Source organism: Lontra canadensis, unplaced genomic scaffold (assembly GCF_010015895.1).
Source record: "Lontra canadensis isolate GAN:19392208 unplaced genomic scaffold, GSC_riverotter_1.0 scaffold98, whole genome shotgun sequence".
NCBI lineage: Eukaryota > Metazoa > Chordata > Mammalia > Carnivora > Mustelidae > Lontra > Lontra canadensis.
In genome coordinates, this window is record NW_022631092.1 from 7,123,723 (window position 1) to 7,141,578 (window position 17,856).

The 17,856-nt window shown below is 39.2% G+C and overlaps 1 protein-coding gene across 4 annotated transcripts in view; it reads left to right on the forward strand.

Annotated features, from left to right (window-relative positions):
- Positions 1–17,298, forward strand: part of YLPM1 (YLP motif containing 1) — a 76,913-nt gene extending 59,615 nt beyond the window's left edge. For 2 of the 4 annotated variants that reach the window (XM_032837398.1, XM_032837401.1), the window contains 3 exons: positions 1,967–2,097; positions 16,375–16,557; positions 16,882–17,298. In XM_032837398.1, the coding sequence (XP_032693289.1) occupies positions 1,967–2,097; positions 16,375–16,521 (278 nt within the window). In that variant the 3' untranslated portion in view covers positions 16,522–16,557; positions 16,882–17,298. Of the gene's footprint in view, positions 1–50; positions 769–1,966; positions 2,098–16,374; positions 16,558–16,881 lie in introns of those variants that run through there. The other 2 variants (XM_032837400.1, XM_032837399.1) reach the window with 2 other exon arrangements.
- Positions 17,299–17,856: the final 558 nt, after the last annotated feature.

A 17,856-nucleotide genomic window follows, 5' to 3' on the forward strand; every position in this document is an offset into this window, starting at 1 on the left:
ATTCCTCTTCCCTCACCTTATGCCATACATCTGTGTGTTTGGGTTTCCAGGATGCCATGTGGAAGAGGTATGAACCTTTCTTCATCCCCAAGAAGGAAGCTTTAAACATGCTGTGCACAATGAAATTTCCAATTAAACATTACAAACAAAGGTGTTCAGACTAGAAGTACATGCTCTTCTGATCTTCCATGTTGCAAATATGGGACTCCTGGTCTGTAACTCCTGTCACTTACCCCGTGTCTGAGGAAACGTTCTTACAGTTTTCACCCTTGCCCTTCTGCATTGCTGCCTTGGCCATGCTCTATTCTTGGAATTCAGATATGAATTTTTTTTCCTTTCAAGTATGTTAATGTCAAAGTTAATCTTAAGTTTGGAAATCGTCTGAGGTTTATTTACCAAGTGTGTTAGAGCTTCCTACTCTTCTAGTAACACTGTATACTGTTGAACTAGAACAGTTTTATTGTTTGTGGGACTTCATTGGTTTTTTAATACCATAATCTGTGTCCCTGAGCAGTCAAGGGATCACTTTAAGAATTTGTATACTACAGCCTGTCATACCCGTGAAGATAGAGCCATTTGGTACAGCATGTGATTTACAGAAGAGATCAGGAAACCGTTTCTTTTGAACTCATTCATGTTAAAAGTTTTTCCAAAGTGATATGATAAAAATTTATTGAGTTTTGTAAAGTGTTGTAGTTTGCTTGCAGATTTTTCAGTAATACTGCTTTTATGGGTGAGGGTTTTAGGAAATAAAAGCTTTGCCAAGTATGCGAAATCTTACTGGTTTTTTAAGCCTGTATGGTGTGGTACAGTTAGTTGTGTGTGAATCTTTCACATTTGAAGCACAAACTCACCTTCTTTTCCTGCCACTGCTTCCATTATATTTCCCTTTTCATATCAAGTTCTCTCCAACTTGGTGCCTAACAGATTTTTTATCATATATACACTCTGCACCCTTTATGGAGTTTAATGAAGTGTGGTTATTGTGTATTTCTGACGTTTTTCGGTTTTCTTTTATCGACTTTCTTAATAATAGTGTGTGTATGTATGTAATCACAGATGATTCAAGAGTTTAGTACTTCAATGTAGCTAAAAATATAAATAACTCGTAATATTTCACATAGGGAATTCAAAATCAGTGTTAACCAATTAAAAATGACTACACATTTTCATCATGTGTTCTTGAAGACACCTAAACTCATGTCTCAGAATTTCTGAATCCTCAATCTCTCTTCTTTTAATTGGTTACAGTTTGGGGCCCTTGAGAAACCTAGCCCTCTCAGATTGAGGATTCAGAAAGAAAATTTAGATCTGGTCACTTTGGTGGACTGACTCTTAGCCTCAGAATGGTCAGTAGCACTTCACAGCATAACCAAAGAGAATGTGGTGATTCGTACAGTCAGCTTACTCAGAAACATTAACTCATGGGGAATCCTTGCACACTGGTCAAAATCCCAAGGAACTATTAATCTAAAACCTTTTTAAACATTAGCTTGGCTCACTAAGTTGTTGGTACTACCTACTTTTCATAAGACACGGTATCACACATGATTACAGATCAAATATGGGTGGTGTTAATATTGCGTTAAAGAAAAGAAAAAAAAGTGTAGAAGAAATAGATTTTAGAAAAACCCATCTTCGCATTTTCCTTCAGAACACAAGAGCTGAAGTGTGATTTGGTGGGGTGGGAGGCCAGGAGACAAGTGACTTTTCTTGCCCTGTCCGTGTTTGTTACTTAAACCAACTTTGTAATGTAATGCCTGCCAGTGTGAACACCAGATAAACAATGGAAATTGCCCAGAACTGTTACCTCGGCCAAGAAGATAGTTTGGATCTGCAAGCGATGCTGCTCTCAAAAATGTGGCTCTGCCCTCTGACAGTGTTCCAGACTTCTTTTCCTTTGTTTGTGTGTTGTGTGCAAACTCACACTCCTCCTTAATGCTGCGGCTCTGTGTTTGTCCCTCAGACAAGTTGGATGGCTTGAGAACTGGTACTAAAAGGAAACGTGACTGGGAGGCAATTGCCAGCAGAATGGAGGATTATCTTCAGCTCCCTGATGATTATGACACTCGTGCTTCTGAACCTGGGAAGAAGAGGGTAAGAGACTTTGTCAATAATTGCCATTAGGTGAAGGGCTTCTTTAGGCAGCTGGTTTTAGAAAGTTATAGGCAGATAAGAATATGAATGCTGTTTTTTAGAGTGATTCAATTTATACTATATCATATTACAGATCAAAAGAAGGAGTCAAGACCTTATAAATTATCAGGTTAAAATGCACAGGTAACTTTAAAAATGGAGAACAGAATCTCATGGCCAGCACATTGTCAACCTTAACGGAACTTGAAGTGGCCACTTGTGCTGTTTTGTCCTGGGGTACAATAGCCAGGTGCAGAGGAAAGTGTTGAAGAGAATCTGTGGAGTTCTTTTTTTTTTTTTTCTTTTAAGATTTATTTATTTATGTGAGAGAAAGTGAGTACAGGGCAGGGAGGGGCAGAGGGAGAGAGAGGATCTCAAGAAGACTCCCTGCTGAGCACAGAGCCCCATGACCACGAGGGGTTTGATCCAATGACCATCAGGTCATAACCTGAGCTGACATCAGGAGTGAGATGCTTAACCCACTGAGCCGCCCAGGTGCCCCAAGAATCTGTAGGATTTCCTAGTGGATTAGATATAGAGGGTCCAGGAGTGGCTGGAAACAAAGGTGAATCTTCAGGGTTCTGGCCGTAAGTACGCCATGTGTGTGGCGCCATTTACTGAGTCAGAGAAAACCAGGGGAGTCCAGTTTGAGCCTAAAAAACGAGGTCAGTGAGGGACCATTTAAGTTAGAAATGATAATAAGACGCAGGACCTCAAAATTTAGAAATTTAGAAAATTCACGTGGAGGTGAACGTTTCAAGAAGTAAAGAGTAGTTAATTATTATTATTTTTTTAATAAATTTTATTTTTTTTTAAACATATATTTTTATCCCCAGGGGTACATGTCTGTGAATTGCCAGGTTTACACATTTCACAGCACTTACCATAGCACATACCCTCCCCAATGTCCATTGGGCAAGAGTAGTTAATTCTAAATGATACAGAGAAGGCAAGTAAATTGGGAACAGAGAAATGGCTATTAGGTTTGGCAACATGGAGATCACTGATTGGTCAGTAATCAGTCAAGTTTTCTTAGAGAGTTAAAGGGCACAAGCCCTTTAACTCTCTTCTTTAGCAGACTAAAGAAGTAATAGGAAATGAACTGTAGAACAGCAGATGGAGACACCCTTTTGATGAAGTTTGCTATGAAAAGGAGCAGAGAATTGTAACCAAAACATTGTACAGACATTAAATTTAGGAAAAGTGACCTTTGTGTATATCCTTTAAAACAAAATTAACAAAGTAAAAAATCATGTTATATATGATCTGGATAAGCCTTTTCTAGCTAATATGTCTTGGTCTTCCTATTTAAATATATACAGACCTACCATTCTTTTTAAATAACTACCTAATGCTTGGTTGTACAGTTATCGGGTCCCTTACTGATGGATACTTATGCTGTTTTCACTGTATTGTTAATGTAAATACTATGGGGAAAGTTATGGTGCATATGTTCTTGGCATCATTTTGAAAGTATATCCCTAGGGTAGATAGCACTAAAGCTGCAATCTTCTATCAGTTTGACAAATACTGTGAGCTCTCTTTCCAAAAATATTACATCTGTTCATACAACACATGTAAGTAAATGCCTGTTTTTTCTACACTTACACTGAAGGTGCTATTATCAGACTTTTAAACTTTTGACAATTTGATAGGTAAGACAAAAATGGCATCTGCATTTCCTTAATTAAGATGACGTTGTGTGTCATTTCTTTCTCTTTACACATTGTTTCTTTTTTATGGATTTCTGTAGTACTTTTAATATTGAAAGAGTATTTATTGTACGAGAATAAAAATGCCAGTAACACTTCATTACATTGGATAACATTACAAAGAACTCCAGTTTTCCAAGCTCTTTTAAATAGTTCAGATGGCCCCTAGGCCCACCCGTGTCCATGTACCTGGAAAGGAGGGAAAAGGGCGATTAGGGGCCTTCTGTGTGCCTCACTCCATCCAGGCACTACCTGTGTTGATTCCTCCTATTCCAGTTTTAAAGTTGGAGCAATAGAATCAGAAATAGCTCAGGGCGCCTGGGTGGCTCAGTTGGTTAAGCATCTGCCTTTGGCTCAGGTCAGGATCAAGTCCTGGCTCAGGTCCTGGGATCAAGTCCTGCATCAGGCTCCTTGCTCAGCAGGGAGCTTGCTTCTCTCTCTGCCAGCTTCTATCCCTGCTTGTGTTCTCTCTCTCTCTGACAAATAAATGAATTAAAAAAAAATTTAAAAACTCCCTTTGGAGGGGAAAAAAAGAATTAGAAATAGCTCCTCCTTGGGAATAATAATTTGGTATAGTTCAGTAACAATGAATAATCTCAAATGAGAAATATTTTCTCTGGTTTATTTTTAGTCCAATAACTGTTACTCTATGGAGTATGTAATCCCATGTACTTTACTGTGTAAGCTGGGTGAACAAAGAGAATTAGGCTGTGCACCTCATAGTTGTTGGGGTTTTTTTTTTAAGTTTTTATTTTAATTGCAGTTAATTAACATACCATGTTATACTAGTTTTAGGTGTACAATGTAGTAATTCAGTACTTCCATTCAGCAGCTGGTGCTCATCATCACAAGTGCACTCCTTAATCCCCATGGACTATTTCACACATTCCCCCCCACCCCCCATCACCTCCCCTCTGGTAATCCTCAGTTTGTCCTTTATACTTGAGAGTCTGTTTCTTTTTTTCTTTTTCTTTTTTTTTTAAAGATTTAATTAATTTATTTATTTATTTATTTGAGAGAGAGAGAAAGAGCATACGTAGGGTGGGGGCAGAGAAAGAGGGAGAGAATCTCCAGCAGACTCTGCACTGAGTGTAGAGCCCGAAGCAGGGCTTGATCTCAGGACCTATGAGATCATGACCGAAACCCAAACCAAGGGTCGGGTACTCAACTGACTGAGCGACCCAGGTGCCCTAAAAGACTTTTTTTTAATTTGTCTCTTTCTCTGTCTTTTTTCCCCTTTGATCATTTGTTTCTTAAATCCCACATATGAGTAAAACCGTATAATAGTTGTCTTTCTCTGACTTACTTATTTCACTTAGCATTATTTACACACACACCCCCCCCATATCTTTATCCACTCATTAATCAGTGGACACTTAGGCTGCTTCCATAATTTGGTTATTGTAAATAATGCTGTTGTAAACATAGAAGTACATGTATCCCTTTGAATTAGTGTTTTTGTATTCTTTGGATAAATACCCAGTAGTGCAATTGCTAGATTATAGGGTAGTTGTATTTTTAACTTTGGAGGAACCTCCATACTGTTTTTCACAGTGGCTGCGCCAGCTTGCATTCCCACCAATAGTGTGTAAGTGTTCCTTTTTCTCCACATCCTTGCCAACACCTGTTGTTTCTTGTGCTGTTGATTTTAGCCATTCTGACGGGTTTGAGGTGATATCTCGTTATAGTTTTGATTTGCATTTCCCTTGATGATAAGTGATGATGAGCGTCTTTTCATGTGTCTGTTGGCCATCTTGTGTGTCTTTGGAGAAATGTCTGTTCATATCTTCTGCCCATGTTTTAATTGGATTATTTGGTTTTTGATTCTTGAGTTTTATCAGTTCTTTATGTAATGTGGATACTAACCCGTTATTGGATATGTCATTTGCAAATATCTTCTCCCATTCCATAAGTTGTCTTTTAGTTTTGTTGATTGTTTCCTTTGCTGTGCAGAAACTTTTTGTTTTAAAGTAGTCCCAGTAGTTTATTTTTGCTTTTGTTTCCCTTGCCTTAGAAGACCAGGAAGAGGTTGCTACAGCCTGTGTCATAGAAGTTACTGTGTGTGTTCTCTTCTAGGATTTTTGTGGCTTCTGGTCTCACATTTAGATCTTTAATTCATTTTGAATTTATTTTTGTGTATGAAACATGGTCCAGTTTCTTTCTTTTACATGGTGCTATCCAGTTTTTCCAACACCATTTGTTGAGGAGGCTTTTTCCCATTAGATATTCTTTCCTGCTTTGTTGAAGATTAGTTGACCATATTAATGGTCAATTTATGTTGACCATTATAAATGTTAGGTAGGTAGGTAGATTCATTTCTGGGTTTTCTATACTGTTCCATTGATCTGTGTGTCTGTTTTTGTGCCAGTACCATACGGTTTCAATTACTGCAGCTTTAATTTAACTTGAAGTCCAGAATTGTGATGCCTCCAGCTTTGCTTTGCTTTTTCAAGATTGCTTTGGCTATTTGGAATCTTTTGTGGTTCCATACAAATTTTAGAATTGTTGTTCTAGTTCTGAGAAAAATGACGTTGCTATTTTGATAGGGATTGCATTAAATGTGTAGATTACTTAGGATAGAGTATAGACATTTTAACAAGATTTGTTCTTTTAATCCATGAGAATGGAATGTCTTCCCATTTCTTTGTGTCATCTTCAATTTCTTTCATCAGTGTTTTATAGTTTTCAGAGTACGGGTCTTTCACTTCTTTGGCTAGGTTTATTCCTGGGTATCTGATTCTTTTTGGTGCAGTTGTAAATGGGATTGTTTTCTTAATTTCTTTTGCTGCAGTTTCATTATTGGTGTATAGAAGTGTAACAGATTTCTGCACATTGATTTTTGTATCCTGTAACTTTGCTAAATTCGTGTAGCAGTTTTTCGGTGGAGTCTTTCATATTTTCTTTATGTAGTATCATGTTGTCTGCAAATAGGGAAAGTTTTACTGCTTACTTACTGACTTAGATGCCTTTTTGTCCTTTTTGTTGTCTGATTGCTGTGCCTAGGACTTCTAGAATTATGTTGAATAAAAGTAGTGAGAGTGAATATCCTTGTTTTGTTTCTGTCCTCTCCGTTTTTTCCCATTAAAGATGATACTGGCTGTGGGTTTTTCATATATGGCCTTTATTATGTTGAGTTGTGTTCCCTCTAAACCTAATTTGTTGAGGGTTTTTATCATAAATGGATGTTGTACTTTGTCAAATGCTTTTTCTCCATCTGTTGAAATGATCATATGGTTCTTATCCTTTATCTTATTGATGTGACATTGATTGATGTGCAAATATGAATTACCCTGGAAACCCAGGAATAAATCCCACTTGATTGTGGTGAATGATTTTTTTTTTAATGTATTGTTGGATTCAGTATGCTAGTATTTTGTTGAGAATTTTACATCTACATTCATCAGGGATATTGGCCTATAGATCTCTTTTTTAGTGGTGTCTTTCTCTGGTTTTGTTATGAGAATAATGCTGCCTCATAGGATGAATATGGAAGTTTTCCTTTTCTGTTTTTTGGAATAGTTTGAGAGCTATTAACTCTTTCTTTAAGTGTTTGGTAGAATTTGCCCATGAAGCCATCTGGTCCTGGACTTTTGTTTGTTGGCAGTTTTTCGATTCCTGATTCCATTTCTTTGCTGGTTATCAGTCTGTTCAAATTTTCTATTTCTTACTGTTTCAGTTTTGGTAGTTTGTATGTTTCTAGGAATTTATCTACTTCCTCTAGGTTGTCTGGGTTTGTTGGCATATAGTTTTTCATAATGCTCACGTATAATTGTTTGTATTTCTGTTGTGTTGGTTTTTATTTCTTCTCTCTCATTTGTGATTTTGAGTCCTTTCTCTTTTTTACTTGGTAAGGCTGGCTGGAGGTTTATCGATTTAATTGATACTGATTGATATTGAACTAGCTCCTGGTTTTGTTGGTTTGTTCTATTGTTTTTTTAGTTTCTGTATCACTTATTTCTGTTCTCATGTTTATTATTTCCTTTCTTCTTCTGGTTTTACGTTTTGTTTGTTCTTTTTTTCCTAGCTCCTTTAGGTGTCAGGTTAAATTGTTTGAGATTTTTCTTCTTGAGGTATGCCTATAATATTTTATACTTCCCTCTTAGAACCGCTTCTGCTGCATCCCAGAGGTTTTGGTCTGTTGTATTTTCATTTTCATTAGTTTCCATGTACTTTTAAAATTTCTTTTATTTCCTTTTTGACCCATTCATTCACAGTAGCACATTATTTAACCTCCACATATCTGTGCTCTTTCCAGATTTTTTCGTGTGGTTGACTTTTAGTTTCATAGCATTGTGGTCAGAAAAGATGAATGGTATGACTTTCATCTTGAATCTGTTGAGGCTTGTTTTGTGGGCTAAATACGTGGTCTCTTCTGGAGAATGTTCCATATGTACTTGAAAAGAATGTGTGTTCTGCTGTTCTAGGCTGGAATGTTCTGAATATGTCTGTTAAATCCATCTGTTCCAAAGTGTCATTGTTTCTTTGTTGATTTTCTGTTTAGATGATCTATTGATGTAAGAGGGGTGTTAAAGTCCCATACTATTACTGTATTATTGATTAGTTCCTTTATGTTTGTTATTAACTGTTTTATGTATTTAGGTGTTCCCTTGTTGGGTGCGTAAATATTTACAGTTGTTATATCTTTTTGGATTGTCTCTTTCGTTGTTACTATTATGTCCTTCTTTATCTCTTGTTTCAGTCTTTGGGTTTTTTGTTTTTAAATATTTATTTATTTATTTGACAGAGATCACAAGTAGGCAGAGAGGCAGAGAGAGAGAGAGGAGGAAGCAGACTCCCTGCTAAGCAGAGAGCCTGATGTTGGGCTCAATCCCAGGACACTGGGATCTTGACCTGAGCTGAAGGCAGAGGCTTTAACACACTGAGCCACCCAGATGCCCCTACAGTTTTTGTTTTAAAGTATTTTGTCCAATGTAAGTATTGCTACTCTGGCTTTCTTTTGACATCCATTTGCAGGATAGATATTTCTCTATCCCCTCATTTTCAATCTGCAGGTGTCTTTAGGTCTAAAATGAGTCTCTTATAGGCAGCATATAGATGGGTCTCATTTTTATTATTATTATTATTATTATTTTAAATTATTTTTTAATTATTTTTCATCATTCCATCACATATGTCTTTTGATTGGAGCATTTAGTCCATTTACATTCAGTATAATTATTGACAAATATGTTTTTATTGTGATTTTATTATGTTTTGTGGTTGTTTCTGAAGGTATTCTCTGATCCTTTCTTGTCTTTCTCTCGTGGTTTGCTGATTTTCTTTAGTGATGTATTTGATTTCATTCTCCTCATTCTTTGCATATTTATTAGTGGTTTTTGATATATGGTTATCTTTAGGTTTGCTTATAACCTCTTCTGCATGTAGCAGTCTATATTAATAGTCATTTAAGTTTGAACTCATTGTTTTTGCCTTTCCTCCCCACATTTTAAGTATATGTTGTAATATTTTACATCCTTTTATTTTGTGAGTTCCTTGACTGGTTTTTTTAAAGATTTTATTTATTTATTTACTTGAGAGAGAGAGAATGAGAACGAGAACATGAGCGGGGGAGGGGCAGAGAGAGAAGCAGACCCCCTGCTGAGCAAGGAGCCCAATGCGGGACTTGATCCTGGGACTCCAGGATTATGACCTGAGCTGAAGGCAGTTGCTCAACCAACTGAGCCACCCAGGTGCCTCGCCTTGACTGATTTTTTAACAGAAATATTCATTTTTATTGTTTCATACCTTTATACTGTCACTTTTGCTCTCCTTTCCAGTCAGAGTCCCCTTTAATATTTCTTGCAGGGCTGGTTTACTGATCATGAACTCCCTTGTTTTTTGTTTGTCTCAGAAACTCTCTATCTCTCCTTTCTGAATGATAGCCTTACTGAATAGTGTATTCTCCGCAGCAGATTTTTCCCATTTAGCACTTTGAATATATCATGCCACTCTCTTCTGGCTTGGAAAGTATCTGCTGAAAAATCTCCTGCTAACCTTATGAGTTTTCCCTTGTAAGTTACTGCCTTCTTTTGTCTTGTTCCTTTTAAGACTTTTTCTTTATTATTATATTTTGCCAGTTTAATTACAATATGTTTTGGTGTGGATCTGCTTTTGTTGATTTTGGTGGGAGTTCTTTGTGCTTTCTGGATCTGGATATGTTTCCTTCCCCAGATTAGGGAAGTTTTTAGCTATTATTTCTATTTCTTCAGATAAGTTTTCTGTCCCCTCTTGTTTCTCTCCTTCTTCTGAGACTCCTATAATAAGAATGTGATTACATTTGATAGAGTCACTGAGTGCCCTAAGACTATTCTCATTTTGTATAATTGTTTTTTGTCTCATTTGTTCAGCCTGATTACTTTCCATTACTCGGTCTCCTGAGATCACTAATTCCTTCTTCTGCTTCTTCCATCCTGCTGTTCATTCCCTCAAGCATGTTTCTCATTTCATTATTGTACTCTTTATCTCTGCTGTGCTGTTCCTTCTCTCTCTCTCTGCTAAGGGTCTCACTGATGTCCTCCACTCTTTTCTCAGATCCAGTGAGTATCTTTATGATCATTACTTCAAATTCTTTATTAGGCATGTTACTTATATCTGTTTTGCTTAGATTTCTGGCCCTGTCCTTGTTCTTTCCTTTAGGATAAATTTCTGTTTTCTCATTTTGTCTAACTCTCTGTGCCTCTTTCTGTGTGTTAGGAAAGTCAGCTACATCTCTCATTCTTGAGGGTGATGGCCTTATGAAGAAGAGGTCCTGTAGTGCCCTGCTCTTTATCCCCTATTCCCCAAGGCCTGGCACTTCCAGGAGTATATGCTTCTGGGAGTATATGCTGCATATGGTCTGCTCTTTTGTCCTAGCCATTTTATCCTTCAGGCTAGTTGTCTGCAGAGGCTCTTTGCTAGTTGTGGGCAGTGTTAGGTCCCTGGCCTGAATGTAGTACGTTTTAACTAGGTGTGCTGTGGTCAGTTTGTGAAATGAGACCTGTTGCCCCCACTGCCAGAACCGAAGCTCTGCAAAACCCCAACCTCCGGAGATGGCAGCCTGAGCAAGACTTTGGTTCAGTCTTGGGGAGAGGGTTTCTGCTTGCTGGGACTGAGGCTAGTGTGATTGGGAGAGGCAGGTCCACCAGAGTTTGTGCATGCACAGAGTGGGGAGGGGTTTCGGGTTGGGGAGGGGTCTCGGTTTAGGCAAGTTAGGTAGTGAGTGTCAAGTGTTGGGTGTCAGTGCTGTGCTGGTTCCCACAGGTAGTCCTGCGCTTGTGCTTCCGGGGCAGAGGAGGGAAATGGTGCTGGCCAGTTCTTTGTTTCCAGAGGAGTCTCTCTCTGTGAATGCTCTCTCGGGGGTGTGCTCCAAGATGAGCAAATGACCTCCCCACTGTATGCCACAGGCACTCGATTGCTGTTACCATGCTGCACGCTTGCCTGCCTTCTCTCCAAGAGCAGGGCAGTGCCCTCAGGGCTGTCTCTAGCCAAGCCTGCTGACTTTTGAAACTCCATTAGCAGAAGTCATGAAATTCGGCCCCTCTTGCTTTCCAAGACAATTAGATGGGGATTCGTTTTCCCCTGCACTCCCCAGTGTGTTAGTATATCTCTCCCCCTTCTCCCTGACCACTCCTCCCTCCATTTCTCTCCCAAACCGCCTCTTTACACTTTCTACCTTCTTCATTGTGGCCTCTCCTCTACCTTTAGTTGTGTGGTTTGTTCTGCCAGTCTTCAGCTTGATTTCTGGTGTATTTAGGATGACTTTTTTTCCCAAAGATTTTATTTATTTATTTGACAGACAAGAGATCACAAGTAGGCAGGGAGGCAGGCAGAGAAGAGAGAGGAAGAAGCAGGCTCCCTGCCGAGCAGAGAGCCCAATGATGTGGGGCTTGATCCCAGAATCCTGAGATCAGGACCCTGGGATCATGACCTGAGTCGAAGGCAGAGGCTTTAACCCACTGAGCCACCCAGGCACCCCTATTTAGGATGATTTAATAGTTATCTAGTTGTATTTGTGGGCCAAGGTGAGCCTAGGGTCCTCCTACTTTGCTGCCATCTTCTTAACCCCCACATCCTAGTTCTTTGAAGTGGCTTATCTTTGACTCCTCCCCTGCCTCATATCCTCATTTCAAATAGTTTTTAACTCTAAAACCACTCACCAAATCAACACCAGACCACAAGGAGCTCCTGTGGGTAGCAACTAATGCAGAATTCATAACTTATTCCTTTTCTGGAGTCTCTTGCTTTCTTTATAATTGAGGTTTTTTTTACAAATACCAGGCAGGTTGCTAGGATTAAAGTCCACTATAACAAGAAGGTAGTTCTATAGGGTTAATCATAACTAGAATTTTATGAAAATGTTATATTTTTAAAATATAATTCATTTTTTAAAAGTTTTGGTTGCTTAGTTGGGCATAAAATGGTAGCTCCAGTGGACTTTGTGTTTCTTTGATGAATGGAAGGTGAACAGTTCCCTTGTTTGCAGGACTCACACATTTTAGAAGTATTTTTAGTGATAGTGGCTGAAACATATATACCTCAAACCTTTGAGTGTTAGTCAAGACTTTTCTATATTGTACGTTTTTTTAATGGTTAAGATAAATGGAAAAAAAAAAAAGATGGTAAATCTCAGTTATAAAGTACCTCTAGGTACTTTACTTTTACTTTTTACTTTACTTTACTTTTACTTCCTCTAGGAAGATTAAGAGAGGCACTGACATTTAAGAAACTATTTCAAGTTGAAAACATTATTCTGCTCTGATATTTAGTGTTTTGGTAATCATTCCTTCATTCATTCTACAGTGTTGAGTGTGTGTCAGATCTGCAGATGAGGCCTCTTAAGAGCAGACCTCCAGTGGAGGAGTCCAAGATGCAAATAAATAATGTTAATATAGCACCAGTGTATATTAAAGATATGAACAAAATACAGTAGTTTCCAAAATATTTTATTTTTTATTTTTTAAAAAGAATTTATTTATGGGGGCACCTGGGTGGCTCAGCCATTAAGCATCTGCCTTCAACTCAGGTCACGATCCCAGGGTCCTGGGATGGAGCCCTGTATCAGGCTCCCTGCTTGGTGGAAAGCCTGCTTCTCGCTCTCCAACTCCCAATGCTTGTGTTCCCTCTCTGGCTGTTTCTGTCCGTCAAATACATAAATAAAATAAAATAAAAAAAGATTTTATTTATGTATTTGACAGAGAGAGAGTGAGCACAAGCAGGGGTGTGGTAGGCAAACGGAGAGGGAGAAGCCGGCTCCTTGAGGAGCAAAAAACCCGATTCGAGGCTTGATCCCAGGACCCTGGAATTATGACCTGAGCCAAAGGCAGATGCTTAACTGACTGAGCAACCCAGGGGCCCCAAAAATATTTTAATTTCAACTTAAAATTGTGGGCATTTGTTCTAAAACATATTGCTTATTTAAAATATAATTACATACTTTTCATTCTAATCCTATGTTCTTTATTTAACTGAGTTTTAAAGACTTAATTTAAGCTACAGACTTAAAAGTTAGTCCTTAGTTTGTTCAGGGTAAGATGGACCAGTGTGTTTAACTCTGTACCAGAGATGTACTGTGGACTATTTACCATTTCTTTCTTCGGTGGCCACAATCTGTCCATTCTTTTTTTTTTTTTTTTTTAAGATTTTTTATTTATTTATTTGACACAGAGAGAGAGAGATCACAAGTAGGCAGGCAGAGAGAGAGGGGGAAGCAGGCTCCCTGCTGAGCAGAGAGCCCGATGCGGGGCTCGATCTCAGGACCCTGGGATCAGGACCTGAGCTGAAGGCAGAGGATAAACCCACTGAGCCACTCAGGCGCCCCCAGTCTGTCCGTTCTTCATTCCCCTTAACCATAATCATTTTTTGCTAAAATGTGTCCTCTTGATCCCAAGGGCAACTGAGAGAGTGTATGAATCTATCATAGTCAGCATAAATCCATAGCAGAAAGCCCAGAGAGCTCTGTATACAAAAAGCCCACATTATTTAGGCTGGCAGGCTGGCTTGCTTATTTATGTATGTATGTATGTATGTATGTATGTATGTATTGTACTAAAGTCCATGAAGGAAATTTAGGTCTTTTACCCACTAAAAATCTGCTTTTAAAAACAGTTGGACTTGGGGCACCTGAGTGGTTTAGTTGCTTAAGTGTCTGTGTCTTTGGCTCAGGTCATGATCTCAGGGTCCTGGGATCAACCCTTGCATCAGGCTTCCTCCTCAATGGGGAGCCTGCTTCCCCGTCTCCCTCTGCCCCTCTGTCCCTGCCCCTGCTTGTATTCCCTCTCTCTCTCTGTCAAATATACATAAAATCTTTAAAGAAAAAAAAATTTTTTTTAAATTGTGTTACCAATTTTTCCCATTCCTATTACTACTTATCTTCTCTTTGACCAAATGGTTGCTGTTTGGAGAAGCCTAGACATTTCATTATGGTAATAGGGAAGGTCAGTGCACCTCTAAGAGCAGTAATGCATTTCTATGTCCAGTATGAAGAGCATGGAGTTTGCATGCTCTGGTTTTCTTGTCACAGATAATAAATCACAAGCTAGGGGTGCCTGGGTGGCTCAGTGGGTTAAAACCTCTGCTTTTGGCTCAGGTCATGATCCCAGGGTCCTGGGATCGAGCCCCGCATCGGGCTCTCTGCTCAGCAGGGAGCCTGCTTCTTCCTCTCTCTCTGCCTGCCTCTGACCTCACTCTGTCAAATAAATAAATAAAATCTTTAAAAATAAATAAATAAATAAAATAAATAAATAAAATCACAAGCTAAATTTAAAGTACAATCTTATGGGGCCCCTGGGTGGCTCAGTTGTTAAGCAGCTGCCTTCAGCTCAGGTCATGATCCCAGGGTCCTGGGATCGAGCTCCATGTCAGGCTCCCTGCTTGGCGGAAAGCCTGCTTCTCCCTCTCCCACTCCCTCTGCTTGTGTTCCTTCTCTCACTGTGTCTCTGTCAAATAAATAAATTTTAAAAATAAATAAATAAAAAATAAATAAAATACAATCTTAGGGGTGCCTGGGTGGTACAGTCAGTTAAGTGTCCAACTCTTGGTTTCAGCTCAGGTCATGATGTCAGGGTTGTGAGATCAAGCCCCATGTCAGGCTCCAAGCTCAGTGCAGAGTCTGCTTGAAATTCTCCCTCCCTCTCCCTGCCCCTCCCACTTGTGTGCTTATGCTCTCTTCTTCTCTCTCAAATAAATCTTTTTAAAAAATATAATCTCTGCATGAGGCTCCTGGGTGGCTCAGTTGTTGAGCATCTGCCTTCAGTTCAGGTCATGATCCCAGGGTCCTGGGATCTAGCCCTGTGTCAGACTCCCCACTGAGAGCCCACTTCTCCCTCTCCCTCTGTCTGATGCTCCTGCTACTTGTGCTCACTCCTTCTGTTAAATAAATAAATAAAATCTTTAAAAAATATATATATAATCTCTGCAGACTTTGGTGCTATGTCCACAGTTTCATAGTTTCTCCTTAAGTATTTCAGCTTATGCAGAATATATCTACTTATTTTTTAATTGTTTATATAAGAATCTATATTTGATATGTTACTAAAATTGAAAATGTATTTGCTTATATTCTAAAAATATCAGAATACCAACCAAGGGAAATATCCCTAATCTATGTATTTGTAGTTAAAATCTACATATTTCCATAAATGCTAGCAGTTGAGTCCATCTCTTTATCTCATGAATGAAAACAGTAACAGCTCCCTGTTTTCTAAGTTTAGATTTCAAGAAATATTTGTTGTGTAGAGATAAATAAAAGTCCACTGATTTAGGGTGTTTTTAGTCTCTTAGGGAAGACAGGTCTATAAATAGATCATTGCAATATAGTGTGAAAGTTCAAAAAGTAAACATGTCAAAATCCAGAAGTAGCTCTAAGGAAGCAATGATTGATTAATTATTTGATTGGCAAAGAACAAGAAAGATAAAGCAGGGGTAGCTGACTAGACTTACGGCAGGTGGACAGGGTTAGGGCATTTCAGGAAGGAGACGAGTATATGCACAATTACAGAGATGGGAAATGGCCCAAGGTGCTCTGAGAGCTAGAAGTAATTTCGTACCGCTTACATAAAAGGCTGTAGGCACTGCCCAGAAACACCACTGGAGAGTAGACAGGGCCAAATCCAGAGGGACCTGGTGTGCTTAGATTTTATTTTTTAGGCAGGAGAAGGATTTAAAGCAGGTCAGAGTCATAACCGTGTGTATTTTGGGATCACTCTGGCAGAATGGGTTGGAGGGACTGAGTGTGTAAGGTAGGAAGACTAGGCAGAGGGAAAAGTAAGATCAGTGAACCAGAAAGCAGAGAGACAGAGGAAAGGTAGGCGTCAGGACTGAGCTGAGAGCTGAACTGTTCAGGAGCTAGAAGGGTTAGGACTTGGTAACTGACCAGAGTTTTCTTTCTGTAACTTACATGGCTTTCTCTGCTTCTCCCCAGTTAATTCCTAATGTGTTTATCTCTTGGTTTCAGATTAGTTACCCTATCCCTTAGACTATCCAGAGAGTGAAGAAGCTCTTTCCATATTTATTTTCCCTAAAGCCCAGCCTAACGCTGTGTTCTTTTTAGGTGAGATGGGCGGACCTGGAAGAAAAGAAGGACGCGGATAGGAAAAGGGCCATAGGCTTTGTGGTCGGACAGACTGATTGGGAGAAGATCACAGATGAAAGTGGTCACCTGGCTGAGAAAGCCCTCAATCGAACCAAATATATATGATACTTAGTTTTTGAACGGAGTCATTGTTCCTCTAAGGTAAGATCGCACAGTCGCATAAATAGCCTCTACCGGGTGGCTGTTCTGAAGGGTTTGAGATAAAGGAGACAGCATGCTTTGCTAAAAATGCTTCTCTTGTATTATTTTCTGGTTCTTAAAAAAGTAAGTATGTGCTCCTTGCCAACATTTACAGTGCATGGTGTTGGAAAAGGGTGCAATTTTCTGCAACCTGGCTCCCTTAATATAAGAGTTGAGAAAAGCTTGGATTCTATAGATTTGAGGAGTGGAATGATGCGATACTGGAGTCTACTGGACTTTCTGCCTGCTGTTCCGTGGCGTGACAGCCTTTTCTTTTCTTTCCAGGTGGTTCGCTTTGAGGTGATCTGAAGCCACGACCTCATGGAGCTTCGTTGTGTGTCACCTTGCCTTCCACGTTTCGGTTTTTGTTTTGTTTCTACCACTTTAGTTTTTTAAAGTTCTCCAGTGTCCCCAAGAGGTATTAGAATCTTGCTGTACCCAAGCAAGACATTAATTTTTCTTTTTAACTATTTTGGGGAGGGAGGGAGTGATAGCTTAACTGCTGAAGCCAGGTGGAGGGTCTGCTGGAGGATTCCAACAGAAAACATTTCCTCCGCTGTACAATGTCACAGACTATCTCTATCATCATTGCTTTGTGGCTGTTTTTGTTTTTTACTGTATGTAACTGGTAGCTGATTGTACTAGGATTAAAAACAATAAACTTTCACGATAAAGCCAATGAGATTCATGGGCTATACAGCATGGGCCCCTTTCTCTTGTTTTCTTAATTTTATTTTTTACTGCTCTTTTAATATGGTGTGTTCTAATTACGTGCTAGCGGAACATCTAAAACCTCTTTCCCATTGAATGTTATATAGCTTAGTGATTCCATAGCACATACTGTAAGCACAAGGAGGGCTCTCAGTGATCTTTGTTTGATAACTGATTTCGTTCTCTATCTTTGCGTCTTGAAGACTGGTAGAGATGATTGCCAGTATCCTGTCCTCCTTTTCTTCCAAGTGTTGGTTCCCTGGAGTACATCAGTTACAGCTTGATGTTTCATTGTTTTATTTTTTGGATCCTCTTGTTGTTCCTCCTTCTTTCCACTTTGTCCCTTCATGCTGTGTTTTGCTTTGATTTTTCCCTCATCTGGATTTGATTCCTGGTGGGCAGAACTGATGTACTCCATAGAACTCCGGAACTTGTTGCCTTATCCTTAAACTTGAATCGTTGATGTTTTCATCAAGATTGCAGGGGAGGACGAGTACGGAGACGCGCAGCCCTCTGGCAGGCAGCCTCTAAGCCTGTCAGGTTTTTAGG